This window comes from Drosophila busckii, chromosome 2L (genome assembly GCF_011750605.1).
Source record: "Drosophila busckii strain San Diego stock center, stock number 13000-0081.31 chromosome 2L, ASM1175060v1, whole genome shotgun sequence".
In the NCBI taxonomy this organism is placed as follows: Eukaryota; Metazoa; Arthropoda; class Insecta; order Diptera; family Drosophilidae; genus Drosophila; species Drosophila busckii.
The window spans coordinates 4,869,967-4,888,988 of NC_046604.1; the positions used below are offsets into that span (position 1 = coordinate 4,869,967).

Here is a 19,022-nt window from a genome sequence, read left to right on the forward strand (position 1 = left end):
ACCTGTATAGCCTGGAGCACAACTGCAGATGGCGCTGTGCTGAAGGACGCGGCACTGGGCATTCAAGCCACAGACACCTGGACAGGGATCAATGCACTTTTGATTGAGACAAGCCTTGTCCAAAGCGCATTCGGGGCTGCTGATGCATTCGGGACGACAATTGGGTGGACTGCCTATGTAGCCAGACAGACAAGTGCACTGGGCGTTATAGCCTTGCTGCTGACACTGGGAGTTGGGTCCACATGGTGAGGGCTGGCAGGGATCGACGTAATCGCGCACAATAGCTGGAGTGGGAGGGGATTGAGAGTTATTGATTGGACTGCGGGACTGCTGGGTTAACTTACGTTGCTCTGGACGCTGGCAGTAGCTATAGGGATCACCTATGTAGCCCTGCAAGCATTGACAACTGGGCAGATGACTGAGCACACGACATTGAGCGTTCAGACCACAGACACCTGGACAGGGATCGCGGCATTTGAACTGCTGACACGACTTGTCCGAAGGACAATCCGAGTTGAGCACGCATTCGGGACGACAACCCTCATAGGGATTGCCAAAGTACTCGGGCAGACACTGACAGCTGCCGACTTGACCATGCTGATGACAGATGGCATTGGCGCCACAAGGATTTGGATGGCAGGGATGAGCGGGTGCCTCCAGCTGCTGTATAGTTACTTGCTGGCAGCTGCTGTAGGGATCACCCGTATATCCAGGCAGACAGCTGCACATGCTCACATGGCTGAGCACACGACATTGCGCGTTTAAGCCACAGACGCCTGGGCAAGGATCGCGGCAGTGCTGCTGCTGGCAAACCAAGTGGGAAGCGCAGTCTGTATTGTGGATGCACTCGGGGCGACAGCTTGGCGGCGTGCCTATGTAGCCAGCGAGGCAGCTGCATTGGGCTTGTTCACCCACTGCGCGGCACTCGGCGTAGGCGCCACAGGGTGAGGGTGAGCAAGGCTGCACTACATCCCTTTGAGGTGGTGCAATTGGCGTGGGCAGGCAGCCCAGATAGGGATTGCCTCTTAGCGGGCTGGCGCAACTACAGCGGGGCTGATGGTTATGCACTTGGCATAGCGCATTGAAGCCACAGGCGCCTGGACAGGGATCGATGCAGTGCAGCTGCTGACAAGCCAAGCTGGGCAGGCAGTCAGAGTTGCGTGTGCACTCCGGACGACAGTTGGGCGGCGTGCCCACAAACTGCTCCAGACAAGTGCAGACTGCATTGTCGTTAATGACGCGGCAGCGACTGTTCGCGCCACAAGGCGAAGGCTGGCAGGGATTTACAGCAATGGGCGTGGGAGTTGGAGCAGGTGGTTCGCATTGTATGAAAGCATTGCCTATCATGCCGGCGGGACAGCGACAGTTGGCCACATGGTTAAGCACCTGGCAGTGGGCATTGGGTGCACAGCTGCCGGGACAAGGATCGCGACATTTCTGATTGATGCAAGCGCGATCTCTTGGACAATCCTCATTGAGCACACACTCGGGACGACAGCCGACATAGGGATCACCTTGATAATCGGCTATGCAGCTGCATACTCCATTCAAGCAATTGGCATTGGCGCCACAAGGCGAGGGCTGGCAAGGATCATCATGTTTAATGGGTTCAACTGGCTTGGGCTGGACATAACACACATTGAAGGGATCTCCGGTGTATCCGACTGGACACTGGCAGTTGGGCACATGTTGGCGCACAGCGCACTGGGCATTGAAGCCGCAGCTGCCGGGACAAGGATCCAAGCAGTGCTGATTGAGGCAGGCCAAGTGTGCAGGGCATTCGGCATGGCTGATGCACTCGGGTCGGCAGGCTGGGGGTGCACCTATGTAGTTCGGCAGGCAGCTGCAGATAGCACCTCCATTGAACTCGCGACACTGCGCATTGGCGCCACAGGGTGAAGGCTGGCAGGGATTAGGCTGCGGTGGCTCAAAAAGCTGCAGTGGTGCAGGCGGTTGGGGATAGCACTGGGTGAACGGATCACCCGTGTAGTCTGGCTGGCAATAGCAGATAGGAGCGTGATTGCTGGCGCGGCACAGAGCATGCTCGCCACAGGCACCTGGACAGGGATCGACGCACTTGTGACGCACGCAAGACTTGTCCAGTGGACACTCCGTGGAGAGCGTGCACTCGGGACGACAGGCGGGCGGCTGGCCTACAAACTCCGGCAGGCAGGAGCAGACAGCTTGCTGATCATGCTGCTGGCACTGGGAGTTGGGGCCGCAGGGCGAGGGCTGGCAGGGATCGACGTAGTCAAGTTGCGCTGCAAGGTGGGAAGGGTTAATAACACGGCTGGGATTAAGCAGATTGGGCTTACGTTTGGGCTGGGGACGGCAGTAGCTATAGGGATCACCCTGGTAGCCTGGCAGGCAACTGCAGCTGGGCAGATTCTGGCGCACATAGCACTCGGCATAGGCGCCACAGCTGCCTGGACAGGGATCGCGACACTTTTGATTGACACACGCGAGATTCGAGGGGCAATCTGCATTGAGCACGCACTCGGGACGACAAGACTCGTAGGGATTACCATAATACTCGGGGAGGCACTGACAGGCGCCAATGCTGCCTTGACGCAGGCAGACGGCGAAACTGCCGCAAGGACTTGGCTGGCAGGGATCGGTGGGTTCGGGTGGCAACTGTTGTGGCACTGGAGCGCAACGCACGTAGGGATCACCTTGATAGCCTGGCTGGCAGTAGCACATGGCCACATGGCTAAGCACGCGACACAAGGCTTGAGTGCCACAGAGACCAGGACAGGGATCACGGCAGTGTTGCTGCTGGCAAATTTGCGATGAGCTGCAGTCCGCATTGGTTAGACACTCGGGATGACAATAAGGCGGCGTGCCCAGGTAGTCAGGCAGGCAGCTGCAAACAGCTTGTCCCTGCTCATCACGGCACTGCGAATTGGGTCCACAGGGTGAGGGCAGGCAGGGATTGGCGGCAGGCACTGGTTCATTCAGTTGTAGACGGCATTGCAGGAAGGGATTGCCTGTATAGCCAGGATGGCAACTGCAGTGCGGACTGTGGTTGATAACACGACAAGTGGCATAGGCGCCACAAGCTCCAGGACAGGGATCGACGCAGCGCTGTTGCTGACAGGCTAAGCTGGGTGGGCAGTCGTAGTTGTTGCTGCACTCGGGACGACAGGCGGGGGGTACGCCGATGTAGCTGGGCAAGCAGCTGCAGACGGCCTGGCCGTGCTGCTCGCGGCATTGAGCGTTGGGTCCACAGGGCGAGGGCAGGCAGGGATTGCGATAGACTTCAACTTGCACTGGGGAGTGGGAGCAGATTAGTTGCTATAGGATTGGGAGCAGTAATACGCCACCACGGCTGATAGCAATTGGTAATTTTGTTATTGAATTCAGCAGCATCGTTTCAACATTCAACTTATTGTATTCAGTTTAAGATATTACTAAAAGTTGACATTGGTGAAATTCAGAAACTCACACCAATAAATTCAACAAACGTCTCAAAAACAAAAACTGGGAATTCGAATGCTTGAACGAAATTGAAATCATGAAATTGAAAATCACCAATGAAATCAATAACAAAGTCACCAATTCCTACCAACTGTACTGCAGGGAAGGAGTGGGACACCTACTTTGCAAGATGCTGCACTGCAACAGAGCATTGCCCGTATAGCCAGCTGGACAGGTGCACATGGCTATGTGGTTGACAACCTGGCAGTGAGCATTGGCAGCACAACTGCCAGGGCAAGGATCAACGCACTTCTGATTGATGCAGGACAAGTGCGAGGCACACTCTGTGCTCAGCACGCATTCCGGACGACAGGCCACATAGGGATCTCCTTGGTAGTTAGACAGGCAGCGGCATTGGCCATTGTTGTAGCACTCGGCATTGCTGCCGCAGGGACTGGGCAGACAGGCGTCGATCTCAATATCTTGGGCAATAACAGGCGGGGCTGTGGAGTCGAGGAGTTGGGCTTTAGCTTTGGCTATAGATGGGGGTTAGTGGTTGGTGCTGCTTACGTGGCTTTGGCTGGCAGTGGCTGAAAGCATCGCCCACATAGCCTGGCAGGCAGAGACAGCTGGGAATGTGGTTAACGACCTGGCACTGGGCATTGAAGCCACAGCTGCCGGGACAGGGATCGCGACAACGTTGATTGAGGCAAGCCAGATGCGAGGGGCAATCCGAGTTGAGCGCGCATTCGGGACGACAGTTGGGTGGACGGCCGAAATAGTTGGGCAGACAGGCGCATATGGCCTGATCCAGCTGTGCGCGACAGCTGGCAAACGAGCCGCAGGGCGAGGGCAGGCAGGGATTGATGGGGGTCGGTACGACGTCGCGTTGGGGCATAGGCGGGGGTGGTAGACAATGCACGAAGGGGTCTCCAACGAGTGGAGCGGGGCAATAGCAAAGAGGACTGTGTTGACGCACGCGACATTCAGCCTGCTGACCACACACACCTGGACAAGGATCAGCGCACTTGCGGTTGATGCAAGCCAGGTGGGTGGGGCACTCAGCGCTGGTGGTGCACTCGGGCCGACAGGCGGGTGGGGCGCCTAGGTAGTCGGGCAGGCAGGAGCAGACGCCCTGCTGGTTAACCTCGCGGCACTGAGCGTTGGGGCCACAGGGCGAGGGCAGACAGGGGTTCACATACTCATGAACAATTGCTAGAGGATTAGGATTAAGATTAGCAAAACTACATTGATTCAAAACTACAACTAGCTGTGGGGTTAGTGGAGAAGCAGCTAAGGAACACTTGGGAATTGGAGCTGGCTTACGTGCTGGCGGTTGACTGCAATAGCTATAAGGGTCTCCAGTGTATCCAGCGAAGCAGGAGCAGAGCGGCGCATGGTTGAGCACATTGCACTCAGCATTGGCGCCACAGCTGCCTGGGCAGGGATCACGGCACTTTTGGTTGACACACGCGCGATTCGATGGACAATCCGAGTTAAGCAAACATTCGGGTCGGCAGCCCTCGTAGGGATTGCCGAAGAACTCGGGTAGACATTGACAGGCGCCGGCGCCTTGACGTTGTATGCACTGCGCATTGGCGCCGCAAGGCGAGGGCTGGCAAGGATTAATCACTTCCACTTGTTGCTCCACTGGCGAACATTGCGCATACGCATCGCCGATTAGTCCGGGCGGGCAACTGCATTGCGGCGTATGCGAGACTACACGGCAGTTGGCATTGGAGGCACAGCTGCCGGGGCAGGGATCGACGCACTTTTGATTGATGCAGGCCAGATTGCTAGCACACTCCGAACTGGACACACACTCCGGACGACAGTTGGGCGGCGCGCCTATGAACTCCGGCAGGCAAGTGCAGGCGGGAGTTTCACCCTGCGCCTGGCACTGCGCATTCGGTCCACAAGGCGATGGACGACAAGGATCCTGCGGCTGAACATCCCGTTGCGGTGGCTCGATGATCTGTTGGCAGCCTACAAACGGATTGCCCGTATGATGGGGCAAGCAACTGCAGTAGGGCTTATGTTGAAGCACATTGCACTGAGCGCTGCGTCCGCAGCTGCCGGGACAGGGATCCACGCAACGTTGATTCATGCACGCCAGATGAGCGGCACACTCTGAATTGCTGGTGCACTCCGGACGACAAAGCGGTGGCACGCCCATGTAACTGGGCAGACAACTGCAGACTGCTTGCTCATTGAGCTCGCGGCACTGGGAGTTTGGTCCACAGGGCGAGGGCTGGCAAGGTTGGATGACAACTGGCGCTGGTATGGGCTGGCAGAGCAGGAAGGCATTGCCGGTATAGCCAGCTGGACAACTGCACATGGGTATGTGATTGAGCACCTGGCACTGGGCATTGGGAGCACAGGTGCCTGGACAAGGATCGCGGCACTTTTGCTGCATGCAGGCGCGATCACGCGGACAGTCCGCGCTGCTGAGACACTCGGGACGACAGCCCACGTAGGGATCGCCTTGGTACTCGGGCAGGCAGCTGCATTGGCCATTCAAACACTTGGCATTGGCGCCACAGGGCGAGGGATTGCAGGGATCGTCGGCAACGGGCGGTTTGGCTGGCGGCTCTGGCTGGCAGTAGCTGAACGGATCGCCAGTGTAGCCAGGCAGACAACTGCAGCTAGGCACATGATTGAGCACCTGGCATTGGGCTTGGAGACCGCAGCTGCCTGGGCAGGGATCACGGCAATGCTCATTGATGCAGGCCTGGCTGCTGGCACAGTCGGAGTTGATGCGACACTCGGCACGGCAGTTGGGCGGAGCGCCTAGGTAGCCGGGCAAGCAGATGCAGCTGGCTTGCTGGAAGTTGGCGTGACATTGGGCATAGTTGCCACAAGGCGAGGGCACGCAAGGATCAGCCTGGATCACAGGCGCTAACGCGGTTGGAGCAGCTGTAATGGGTAAGCTAGGCATGAGCATGGGCAGCAATTGAGTTAGAGATGTCAAACAATCGAAATTATACAAACAATACTATCGATAAAAGGTTCAGTGCAACAAATTTGATTCTTCACAATCGATGCTGTTGCCCTAAGAACAATTATCGATAATAACGATTGTGCTATCGATAGTTTGTTAACTATTCAATTTGAGTCGGTTGAGAAACTTACGCGGAATGGGCATGCAACGAACGAAGGCATCGCCTGTGTAACCAGCGCGACAACTGCAAATGGGACTATGCTGGACTACGCGGCACATGGCCTGTTCGCCACAGCGTCCTGGACAAGGATCAATGCACTTTTGATTGACGCACGCCTTGTCGGCGGCGCACTCCGAGTTGATGGTGCACTCCGGACGGCAAGCGGGCGGTGCGCCCACATACTCTGGCAGGCAGGAGCAGACAGCTTGCTCATTGAGCTCGCGGCATTGAGAGTTGGGGCCACAGGGTGAAGGCTGGCAGGGATTTACATACTGCTTGATAGCTACAAGAGGCGAAAGAGGAAGGGTGAAGTAGACCGCTGCTGATGGATGAGAATGTGGCTTACGTTCTTGCTCCAGTTGACAGCTGCGGTAGGGATCACCGCTGTAGCCGGGCAGGCAACTGCAGCTGGGCACATGGTTGATGACCTGGCATTGAGCTTGCAGACCACAGCTGCCTGGACAGGGATCCTGACACTTGAGCTGCTGGCAGGCGCGATTTGATGGGCAGTCAGAGTCCAAGACGCACTCGGGACGACAACCCTCGTAGGGATTACCGAAGTAACCCTCGACGCACTGGCAAGAGCCTGCATCTTGGCGTGCGGTGCAGCGAGCATGCGCACCGCAGGGCGAAGGATTGCAAGGATCCAGTTGATCCAGCTGTGTGGTTTGCCGGGGCACGCACTGCACGAAAGGATCGCCCTCCAGGCCAGCGGGGCAGAAACAGCTTGGCGTATGGGAAAGCACACGACACTCGGCGCTTTGTCCGCAAAGGCCTGGGCAGGGATCACGGCACTTTTGATTAATGCAAGCTTGCTGACTGGGACACTCCGAGCTGCTGACACACTCCGGACGACAGTTGGGTGGCGTGCCTACGTAGTCAGGCAGACAACTGCAGCTGGGCTGCGAGTTGAGCTCGCGACATTGAGCGTAGGGACCGCAGGGCGAGGGCTGGCAGGCAGGACGTGGCGCTGGAGCAGGCAGTGCTGGACGTTCTATGATGGGCTGGCAGCTGACGAAGGGATTGCCGCTGTGCCGCTCCAGGCAGCGACAATAGGGACTGTGGTTTACCACATGGCAGCGTGCATTGAAGCCACAGCTGCCGGGACAAGGATCAGCGCAGCGTTGATTGAGACAAGCGAGATTCAGTGGACACTCGGAATTGCTGCTGCACTCGGGACGGCAGTTGGGTGGACTGCCTATAAAGTTGGTAATGCAGGAGCAGATGGCTTGCTGGTTGTGCACACGACACTGCGAGTTGGGGCCGCACGGCGTGGGCTGGCAAGGGTTCAATGACACATCGGGCTCTGTAAAAAGTGGGAGTGAGAAAAGGGGCACAGATGGGACTCTAATGGATCAGCTTACGTGGCAGTGGACTGCATTGGATAAAGGCATTGCCTTGCATGCCAGCTGGGCAGCGACAGTTGGGTATGTGGTTTAGCACTTCGCAGAGCGCATTGCCGGCACAGCTGCCGGGACAGGGATCGACGCACTTGTGACGCACGCAAGCGCGATCGCGGGCACAGTCTGTGTTGAGCACACACTCGGGACGGCAGCCTACATAAGGATCACCCTGGTATTCGGGCAGGCAGCTGCACTGTTCGTTCTGGCACTGGGTATTGGCGCCACAAGGCGAGGGATTGCAGGCATCTACAGGCGCAGGCGGAGCTTCAACTGAGAGAGAGGAAAGGGTGAACAAGTTGCTCTTGGAACGAGTTGGGCTAAGCTTACTTCGTTGTGGTGGCTGTGGATTGCAGACATTGAAGGGATCGCCTTCGTAGCCTGCAATGCAGAGACAGTTGGGCGTATGACTAATGACCTGGCAATGGGTGTTGAGTCCACAGGCGCCGGCGCAGGGATCGCGACAACGTTGATTGATGCAAGCCTGTTGACTGGGACACTCGGCATTGATGGAGCACTCGGGGCGACAGTTGGGCGGCGTGCCGAGATAATTGGGCAAGCAGCTGCAGCTGGGCACGCCTTGAATATTACGGCATTGGGAATTGGCGCCACATGGCGTGGGCAGGCAGGGATCGAGTGGCTCACGTTCAATAACAATAGCGGGCGCTGAGAAAATAAAAAGATAAGCACGCGCACTAAGGTGTGGGTAGATCTTTGGTGGCTTACGCGGCACTGGATAACAGCGTGTGAAGGCATCACCCGTATAGCCGTTGAGACAGGTGCAGATGGGACTGTGATTACGTACACGGCACTCGGCCTGTTGACCACAAACACCGGGACACGGATCGACGCACTTGCGATTGATGCAAGCCTTGTCTGAGGCGCACTCCGAGCTGGAGGTGCACTCGGGACGGCAAGCAGGTGGACTACCCAGGTAGGTGGGCAGACAAGAGCAGACCGCTTGCTGATTAATCTCGCGGCATTGGGAGTTGGCTCCACAGGGTGAAGGCTGGCAAGGATTCACATAGACGCGCTCGGCTGTGGAATAAAAATAAGTCAAGGCAATCGCTGGGTTTTGGACTCAGCTGTTCGGCTTACGTGGCTCGTTTTCGACTAGACGACAGTTGCTGTACGGATCACCGTTGTAGCCATTGAAGCAATTGCAAATGGCCACATGGCTGATGACCTGGCATTCGGCATTGGCACCACAAGTGCCTGGACAAGGATCACGGCATTTTTGATTGACACAAGCGCGATTCGATGGGCAGTCTGAGTTTTGCACACACTCAGGTCGGCAGCCCTCGTAGGGATTGCCAAAGTATTCGGGAAGGCAGGTGCAGCTGCCGGCATCGCCACGTGCCTCGCACTTGGCATTGATGCCGCAGGGACTGGGATTACAAGGCTGCAGTTGCTCGATGGGCTGCGCGCGTTGTGGACTGCACTGGGAGAAGGGATCACCCGTGTAGCCGTCCTGGCAGAGGCACATGGCGGTGTGGCTGAAGACGCGACAATTGGCATTGAGACCACAGAGTCCAGGGCAGGGATCGACGCACTTTTGATTGACGCAGGCTTGACTGCTTGGGCACTCCGAGTTGGAAATGCACTGGGGTCGACAATTGGGTGGTGAACCCAAGAACTCTGGTAGACAGGAACAGCTGGGAGAGTTGCCATTTACGCGGCATTCCGAGTTGGCTCCACAGGGTGAAGGCTGGCAGGGATTAACTGGCGTGACATCACGTTCTGGCTGTGGCATTTGTTCGCAGCGAGTGAAAGGATTGCCTGTGAGGCCGGCGGAGCAGCTGCAGTGTGGACTGTGGTTGATCACATGGCACTGGGCATTGAAGCCGCAGCTACCCGGGCAGGGATCGCGACACTTCATGTTCTGGCAGGCCTCATGGGCGGCACAGTCCGAGTTGGTGATGCACTCTGGACGGCAGGCTGGTGGACTGCCTATATAGTTGACCAGGCAAGAGCATACCGCTGTCTGCTGCACCACACGACACTGGGAGTTGGGTCCACAGGGCGAGGGCTGGCAGGGTTGGACTGGTGGTGGCGCTGGCACTGCATGACACTCGAAGAAGGCATTGCCCGTCATCTGATTGGGACAACTGCAGATGGGCACATGGTTGCGCACCTCGCAGAGCGCATTGACGCCACAAGTGCCTGGACAAGGATCGATGCATTTGTTGTTGACACAGGCTTGGTTCGTTTGGCAATCCGTATTGAGCACGCATTCTGGACGACAAGCCACATAGGGATCACCTTGGTAGTCGGCTATGCAGGCGCATTGGCCATTGCCGGAGCAAATGGCATTGCTGCCGCAGGGACTTGGATTGCAGGGATCATCGGCTATGGGTGGCGTTGTGGGCGTCGGCGGCTTGGGCTGGCAGCTGATGAAGGGATTGCCTTGGTAGCCCTCGAAGCAAATGCAGTTGGGTATATGATTGTTGACCTGGCACTGGGCGTTCAAGCCGCAGGCACCTGGACAAGGATCCTGGCAGCGTTGATTAATGCACGCCTGTTGACTAGGACATTCCGCATTGATGGTGCACTCCGGGCGACAGTTGGGCGCTTGGCCTATGTAAGAAGGCAAGCAGGAGCAGGCAGGCACGCCATTGATGTTGCGGCATTCGGAGTTTGGTCCACACGGCGTGGGCAGGCAGGGATCACGCAGAGGTTCGCGTTGTATCTCAATGGGCGGAGCTAAGTAAAAAGAATTGGGTCAGCTGCTTAGCGGGCTAAGGGGACAGCGTTTGGGCTTACGTGGTATGGGATAACATCTGGTGAAGGCGTCACCGGTGTAGCCGGCATTGCAGCTGCAGCTGGGACTGTGATTGCGCACACGACAGGCGGCATTGTCGCCACAGCTGCTGGGCGTGCAGGGATTGACACACTTTTGATTGAGGCAGGCCTTGTCGGCGGCACACTCCGAGGAGATGGTGCACTCGGGACGACAGGCGGGTGGTGCGCCCAAATAAAGCGGCAAGCAGCTGCAGACAGCTTGTTCATTAACGACGCGACATTGAGAGTTGGGGCCACAAGGTGAGGGCTGGCAAGGATCTCTGTACTGCTGTGGTATAGCTAAAGGGGAGTGAATAAGATTAGAGACTGCCTAAAGAGTTGAAAGCTGTGCTGCTTACGTTCCGCTGGCTGCGTACAAAGGCGATACGGATCACCAATGTAGCCGGGCAGGCAGTTGCAGCTGGGCAGATGATTCACCACTTGGCAAGTGGCAAATTGGCCACAGGTGCCCGGGCAAGGATCCTGGCACTTTTGCTGCTGGCAGGCTCTGTGCGATGGACAGTCCGAGTCCAGCACGCACTCCGGACGACAGCCCTCATAGGGATTGCCGTGGTAATCGGGTAGACACTGACAAGAGCCGGCGCCATCGCGTTCACGACAGATTGCATTGGTGCCACAAGGACTTGGCTGACAGGGCGTGCGTACTTCCATGTCGCGCACTTGCTCTGGATTGCATTGCACATAGGGATCGCCATTGTAGCCTTGCTGGCAGATGCACTGCACCGCATGGCTGACCACACGGCACTCGGCATTGGAGCCACAGCGTCCGGGACAAGGATCTGCGCATTTTTGTTGAATGCAGGCCAGTTGACTAGAGCAATCAGAGCTAGTGACGCACTCGGGTCGGCAATTGGGCGGACGTCCGATGTAACCTTCGAGGCAGGAGCAAGCAGGCGCTTCGCCTATAGCGCGACATTGCGCATAGGCGCCGCAAGGCGAGGGACGACAAGGATCGGTGGGCTGTAGTTCACGCACGGGTTCAACTAATAGAAAAGTTGCAGAGCTTAGCAATGGATTTATAGTTTTAGGGTCAGTGGTGTGCTTACTTTGTGGCTGACAACGCACGAAGGGATTGCCTGTGAAGCGGACAGGGCAAGTGCAGAAGGGACTGTGATTCACTACAGCGCAGTTGGCGCCCACACCACAGGTGCCTGGACAAGGATCAACGCAACGTTGATTGAGGCACGCCTGTGTGGGCGCGCACTCAGCATTGGCAGTACACTCGGGTCGGCAGCTGGGTGGTGCACCCATGTAACTGGGCAGGCAGCTGCAAACCGCCTGCTGATTCACCTCGCGGCACTGTGAGTTCGGACCGCAGGGCGAGGGTTGGCAGGGATTCGTAGTGACAAGAGCTAAATTTATATAAAGAATATATTAAAACTAATTGGTGGTCAATGGAGTGGTGGGATCTAAGTACCAAGTACTGGAGTACAGCGTATAAAGGCGCTGCCTGCAGTGCCATCGGGACATCTACACATGGGTATGTGGTTGATGACATCGCAAATGGCATTCTCGCCACAGGTGCCTGGGCAGGGATTGGCGCACTTGCTGCGCAGACAAGCCTTGTCGCGTGGACAGTCCGTGTTGAGCACGCACTCGGGACGACAGCCGGCGTAGGGATCACCTTGGTACTCGGGCAGACAACTGCAGACGCCAGCGCGGCATTGCGCATTGGCGCCGCAGGGTGAGGGTTGGCAAGGATCCACATATTCATCTAAGGCATGAGAGATTTGAGAAAATTCTTTCGTTTCTAAGATTTGAAACTCACTTAGAACAGGTTCTGGTGGCGCCAGGCGACAACTACTGAAGGGATCGCCTGTGTAGCCAGCGGGACAAGTGCAGATGGGTGTATGGTTCACCACATTACACACGGCCGCAAAGCCACAGGAGCCGGGACAGGGATCAATACACTTTTCGCGTATGCAGGCCATGCTGGAGGCGCACTCCGCACTAATGGTGCACTCGGGTCGGCAATTGGGCGGCATGCCCATATACTCGGGCAGGCAACTGCAGCTGGGCACACCCTGCACGTTGCGGCACTGACTATTCAGACCGCAAGGCGTGGGCACGCAGGGATCACGCTGCACCAGCTGCACCGCAGGTGTAGGCTCTGGGATTAGAAAGAGAGTTTAGAGACGCGAGAGTGGGAGAGTGTGAGTAAGCTTACGTGGCAGGGCAAAGCAACGCGTAAAAGCATCGCCTGTGTAACCGCGACGACATTGGCAGAGTGGACTATGATTGCGCACACGGCACTCGGCATTGAGGCCGCAGCTGCCGGGGCAAGGATCCGAACAACGTTGGTTAATGCAAGCTTGATCAGTGGCGCACTCACTGCTGAGCACGCACTCGGGTCGACAGTTGGGTGGTGCGCCTATGTAGAGTTCGAGGCAAGAGCAGACGGCCTGGCCGTTGAGCTCGCGGCATTGTGAGTTGGGTCCACAGGGCGAGGGGCGACAAGGTTGTGTGGGCTCCGCTTGACGTATAGCTACAAGTAATGGTTGGGATGGGGGTTTAACTAAAAGACTTTTTTGGCTGTCGTGGCAGCGCTTACGTTGTGGTGGTTCCAGCTGACAGTAGCGATAGGGATCGCCAATGTAGCCGCTGCGGCAGTTGCAGGTTGGCAGATGATTGGTCACGCGGCAATCGGCATTGGTGCCGCAAGTACCGTGGACAGGGATCGCGGCATTTTTGTTGCTGGCAGGCCTTTGTTTGTAGGGCAATCCGAATTGCGCACGCACTCCGGTCGGCATGATTGATAGGGATCGCCAAAGTAGTCAGGCAGGCACTGGCAGGAGCCGATGCCACTGCGTTCGCGGCAAACAGCATTCGAGCCGCAAGGATTTGGCTCACAGGGTGTTACCTGTTCATTAACTATGCGTTCTGTGCGTGGGATAGGGCAATACAAATATTTATGGGAATACAGGCGTTGGGAGAAAAAAGAGTTTGGCCATTAATAGTTGTGCTTAAGGTTTTTAATAGTTTTTAGTACTTGGTGTAACACACCTGGCGGCAATTTAATCCAGTTTGATTGTTTAGTTTCCAATTGTGTGTTGTTTTTAGTTTGGTGTTTAATTTGTCACTTGTAGACGCCATTTGCTTGTTTAGTGTTGTTAAACGCAGTGCGTTGTGGCAGTGTTTGTGAATTGCATAATTGTAATTAGTGCAGTGCTGTTAAACGTTCGCGTCAGCGTTACGTGTGCTTGGAGCTTACGTGACGTAATACAAATTGCAAATTTATTTTTGAATTTATTTTTTTGGTTTCTTTTTATTATTGCATTTGTTAAACATTATTATGGCAACTACAAATGTGTTATAAAGATTAGAATTTGCTAAAAAGCATTTGTCAACGTTGTGGGGTTACTTAAAAACTAATTTTCGGCAATCATATCAAAGGCAACAAAATTTTGTAGACAACAAACAACGCAGTACTCAATTTGTTGACGGCATGGGTTAAGGTGTCAAATTCAAGGGGGGTTAAACGGTTTGGGCCAAAAATAATTCAATTGCGAACAACAATAAGGGGCCAAATTAAGGTATTACTTCCCAAAAATATAAGCAAACGACAAATAACAATATTCAATTGGTTGAGGTTAGGTCGTTTCGATTAAAGAGGCGTTTGGGGTGAGGCGGCAAATAATATAAATAAGGCGTGGCAAGTTTGCATATTGTATTCAGGCGTTAAAAAGGCAGTAAAAAGCAATATAATATATAAAAATATTAAATTTAAAGCTAATTAAAAACTTTGTCTAATGCCAGCGCACAAACACTTTCAAAAAGCAACAACAACTCAGACAACTCGTACAGAATTGGCGCCTTTGAAATTTGCATTTCGCTCAGATTCTTTTGTTTAAACAAATGCAATAAATTATAATTCTCTTTTGCATTGTGCTTGTGTGTGCAATAAACATAATTTTTAATATTGTGTTAAAATATATAAAAAAGGCTCAACTAAAACTAAGCGCATTGGAATGTGTTGTGTGTGTGTGTGTAAATTGCTGTGCGTGTTGTGCATAACACAAAAAACATAAATAAAATTGAATTGCAATTGTCACAACTACAATTACATAAAAAACACATAAATAACATTTAAATGAACAATCGAATGCGCTTTTGGCGAAAGTGAAACTGTTTACGTTCAAGGGAAATTTTGTACTTTAAAGGAAATTTTTAATACTGAGTTGGGTAATTGTTTAAAACTACTTAGTAACTAAATTTATATAATAGTTTGACTAGAGTTTAAGGGTAATTTGGTAAGACAAGGTCATTTGGGTAATTACAATGTGACTTGGGGCAATTTGGCATTAAAACAGGGGAAATTAGGATTTAATATACTAGATGTGGGGTAATTACTAATTGTAAGACTTGGGGCAATTAAACAGGGGAAATTAACATTTACTCTTGAGTTTGGGACGCATTGGCTTTGGTTTTTAATTAATGACAATTAAAGTATTAACACTCGATTTGCATAAATATAATTTATATGTTTGCACTATTAATAGTTAAGCTATTTATTGTTCAATTCATTGAGAACCAAGCTGATCTACGCCTTGAACTAACTCAAATCAATGGCAATAAATGAAAGTGGGGTCCTACCTTGTTCGGGTTGACATCCAGTGAATGGATCTCCAGTGTATCCCACGTCGCAATTGCAGATGGGCTGATGATTGGCCACGGAGCAGCGGGCATTGAAGCCGCAGGCGCCCACGCAAGGATCAGCGCACTTTTGCCGTATGCAAGCCTTGGTGGGTGCGCATTCCGGATTGATGGTGCACTCAGGGCGGCAACTTGGTGGCGTGCCAATAAAGCTGGCAGCACAGGAGCAGGCAGGATTGCCATTGAGCTCTTTGCACTCGGAGTTGGGACCACAAGGCGAGGGTGAGCACGGATGGCCGGTGGGTACGGGTGCTGGGGTTCGCTCCTGTTCGTGACAGCGCGTGAACGGATCACCCGTGTAGCCCGAATTACAAGAGCATGACGGATTGTGATTGATCACCTGGCAGCGTGCGAATTGACCGCAAGCGCCTGGACAGGGATCGACGCACTTGCGCTGTATGCAGGCCTGTTGGAGCGAGCACTCCGAGCTGACGATGCACTCGGGCTTGCAGGCGGGCGGTGAGCCCAGCATGCCGGCTTGACAGGCGCAGACTGCACCCTGGGCGGAGACATGGCACAAGCTGTTGGGGCCACAAGGATTTGGCTGGCAGGGATCCTTGGCTACGGCCACCTCCTGGCGGCAGTGCACAAACGGATCACCCGTATAGCCTTGCAGGCAGCTGCAGATGGGTATGTGATTGGAGACATCGCATTGGCTGTTCTGGCCGCAGGTGCCAGGGCAGGGATCGACGCACTTCTTGTTCAAGCAAGCCTTGTTGGGCGCACAGTCTGTGCTGAGCGTGCACTCCGGACGGCAGCCAGTGTAGGGATCACCTTGATATTCCGCCAGGCAGCTGCAGATGCCATTCTGGCATTCAGCATTGGCGCCGCAGGGCTGCAGCTCGCAAGGATCCTGTGAAGTCAGCGGTGGCTGTGTAGTCTTCTCTACAATTTGTACGCACTGCACGAAGGGATCGCCAGTGTGACCAGCACTGCATGTGCATATGGCCAGATGATTCTGTATGCGACACTCGGAATTGATGCCGCAGGAGCCTTCGCAAGGATTGCGGCACTTCTCGGCTATGCAGGCGCGATCCGAGGCGCAGTCAGTGTTGACCACGCACTCGGGACGGCAGTTGGGTGGAGCGCCAATATAGTTGGGCAGGCAGCTGCAGCTGGCTTGGTCGGCACGCACGCGGCACTCGGAGTAGAGGCCACAGGGCGAGGGCTGGCAGGGCTGCTTGGTGTCCTTGGTGCTGGGCACGACCTCAGTGGGTGCTGGATAACAGCGGGCGAATGGATCGCCCGTCATGTCCTGTGGACAACTGCAGATGGGATTGTGGTTGATGACCTCGCACTTGGCATTTGTGCCGCAGGTGCCGGCGCAGGGATTAGCGCAGCGGAACTTGTGGCAGGCCTTGTTCTGGGCACACTCCGCATTGACTGTACACTCTGGTTTGCAGTTGGGTGGCGCTCCCACAAAGGTGTCGAGGCAAGAGCAGACAGCCAGTCCATTGGACACACGGCATTTGCTGTTGGCGCCACAGGGCGATGGTTGACAAGGATCGCCGGCAGGTGGCGGTGTGCTGGGCTCGACGCGGCGGCAGTTGGTGAACGGATCACCAGTGTAGCCATCGTTGCAGACGCAGTTTGGCACATGATTGATGGCATAGCACTGGGCATTGGAGCCGCAGATGCCGGGGCAGGGATCTTGGCACTTGTTTCTGATGCAAGTCTTGTCTGTGGGGCAGTCCGAACTGAGCACGCACTCCGGTCGGCAGCCCTCGTAGGGATTGCCTTGGTATTCGTCAATGCACTTGCAGGCAGCGGCGCCATTGCGCTCAATGCACTCGGCATTGGCGCCACATGGTGATGGCTGGCATGGCTTGGGTGGTTCCTCACGCTGCTCCACGCACTGCACAAAGGCATTGCCGGCAAAGCCGGGTGGGCAGGAGCAGGAGACGGAATGGCCAATGACGCGGCACTCGGAGTTGGTGCCACAGCTGCCGGGGCAGGGATCGCGGCACTTGTTGTTGATGCATGCCTGGTTCGAGGGGCAGTCAGGATTGATGATGCACTCTACGCGACAGTTGGGCGGTGCGCCAAAGAATTCGGGCAGGCACTGGCAGACGGGACCGTTGTTGTCTGCCTTGCAAATGGAGTTGGGTCCGCACGGCGAGGGCTGGCACGGATTCTGTGGCTCTGGCTCGACCTCCTTAGGTGTTATGATCTCGGCGCAGCCCTTGAAGGGATCGCCAGTGCGTCCAGGCGGGCAGCCGCAGATCGGGCTGTGATTAATGACCTCACAGCGTGCTTCGATGCCACAGGCGCCAGCACAAGGATCCACGCACTTCTTGTTGACACAAGCTTGCAGAGCGGAGCACTCGCTGGACACCACACACTCGGGACGGCACTGAGGCGGAGCGCCAATGTAGCCATCCAGGCAGGAGCAAACAGCATGTCCATTAATATCGCGGCACTGACTGTTGGAGCCGCAGGGCGTGGGCTGACAGGCCTTTACCTCGGGCTCAGGCTCGACGGGCTTAAGGCGACAGTTGGTGAATGGATCACCCTCGTAGCCTTGCTGGCAGGAGCAGATTGGTATATGATTGAGCACCTCGCACATGGCATTGTTGCCGCAGGTGCCTGGGCAGGGATCGACGCAGCGATTGCGCATGCAGGACTTGTCACGTGGACAGTCGGCGGAGAGCGTGCACTCAGGTCGGCAGCCCTCGTGGGGATTGCCCTGGTAGTTGTTCTGGCAGCGACACTCGCCATTGAAGCAGTCGGCATTGGCTCCACATGGATCTGGATTGCAGGGATCGTCGGGACGTGGTGGAACTCTTGTTTCGGGCAGCTCGCTACAGCGTATGAACGGATCGCCAGTGTAGCCTTCAATGCAATTGCAAATGGGCAAATGATTGAGCACATGGCACGTGGCCTCAAAGCCACAAGAGCCGGGGCAGGGATCGCGACATTTCTGATTGATGCAAGCTTCAGTGGGTCCGCACTCTGAGTTCAGCACACACTCCGGACGACAACGTGGCGGTGCGCCAATGAAGTCAGGCAGACACGAGCAAGCCGGACTGCCGCCAACAATCTGGCACTTGGCATTGGGACCGCATGGCGAAGGCACGCAGGAAGGTGCTGGTGGTTCCGGTGTTGTAGCAACGTGGGTAATTGCTAAAGATTGACAATAATAATTTGATTTATTATCGTGAAAAGAGATACATAGTCAATATATTAACAACCAGTTGAGAGAGATAAACAAAATATAATAAATAAAATAAAATATATTCTCTAACTAGGTAGGCCGATATCTAGCCACGATCACTTAGGAGAAAAATAGTGTTTGTTTACTTTGATAAGTCGCAGAATTCCGCACGGCTTAAAAGTTGGTTGTCGACTGAGCTCAGCTCATCCCCACAACTATCGCATGTTAAGAGCGATCTGCACAGCTGCTCACGATTGCATTTGCTCAATGGTAGTGGTATGTTAACATAAAATATTGAAAGCAGCGATCTCATTAAGAGCTTAATTATGACTGTTGTATATTTGGCGGTTATCGATAGGGATATTGTAAGTACGTTAGTATTTTAATTTTATACATGTAGCTAGTGAGAGATAAGAATCTCAACTGCAGCATGAG

The 19,022-nt window shown here is 54.8% G+C and overlaps 1 protein-coding gene across 1 annotated transcript in view; it reads right to left on the reverse strand.

The window, feature by feature from the left end:
• The window catches only part of LOC108598529, a 102,936-nt gene that overhangs the window by 23,988 nt on the left and 59,926 nt on the right, over positions 1-19,022 (reverse strand). The window contains 22 exon segments of the mRNA XM_033294043.1: positions 1-284; positions 345-2,261; positions 2,316-3,269; positions 3,600-3,920; positions 3,988-4,632; positions 4,744-6,333; positions 6,550-6,861; positions 6,925-7,884; positions 7,943-8,251; positions 8,309-8,644; positions 8,705-9,016; positions 9,077-10,681; positions 10,742-11,059; positions 11,119-11,763; positions 11,827-12,132; positions 12,198-12,494; positions 12,549-12,890; positions 12,948-13,265; positions 13,332-13,446; positions 13,448-13,486; positions 13,488-13,660; positions 15,374-18,556. Of these exon segments, the coding sequence (XP_033149934.1) occupies positions 1-284; positions 345-2,261; positions 2,316-3,269; positions 3,600-3,920; positions 3,988-4,632; positions 4,744-6,333; positions 6,550-6,861; positions 6,925-7,884; positions 7,943-8,251; positions 8,309-8,644; positions 8,705-9,016; positions 9,077-10,681; positions 10,742-11,059; positions 11,119-11,763; positions 11,827-12,132; positions 12,198-12,494; positions 12,549-12,890; positions 12,948-13,265; positions 13,332-13,446; positions 13,448-13,486; positions 13,488-13,660; positions 15,374-18,556 (15,281 nt within the window).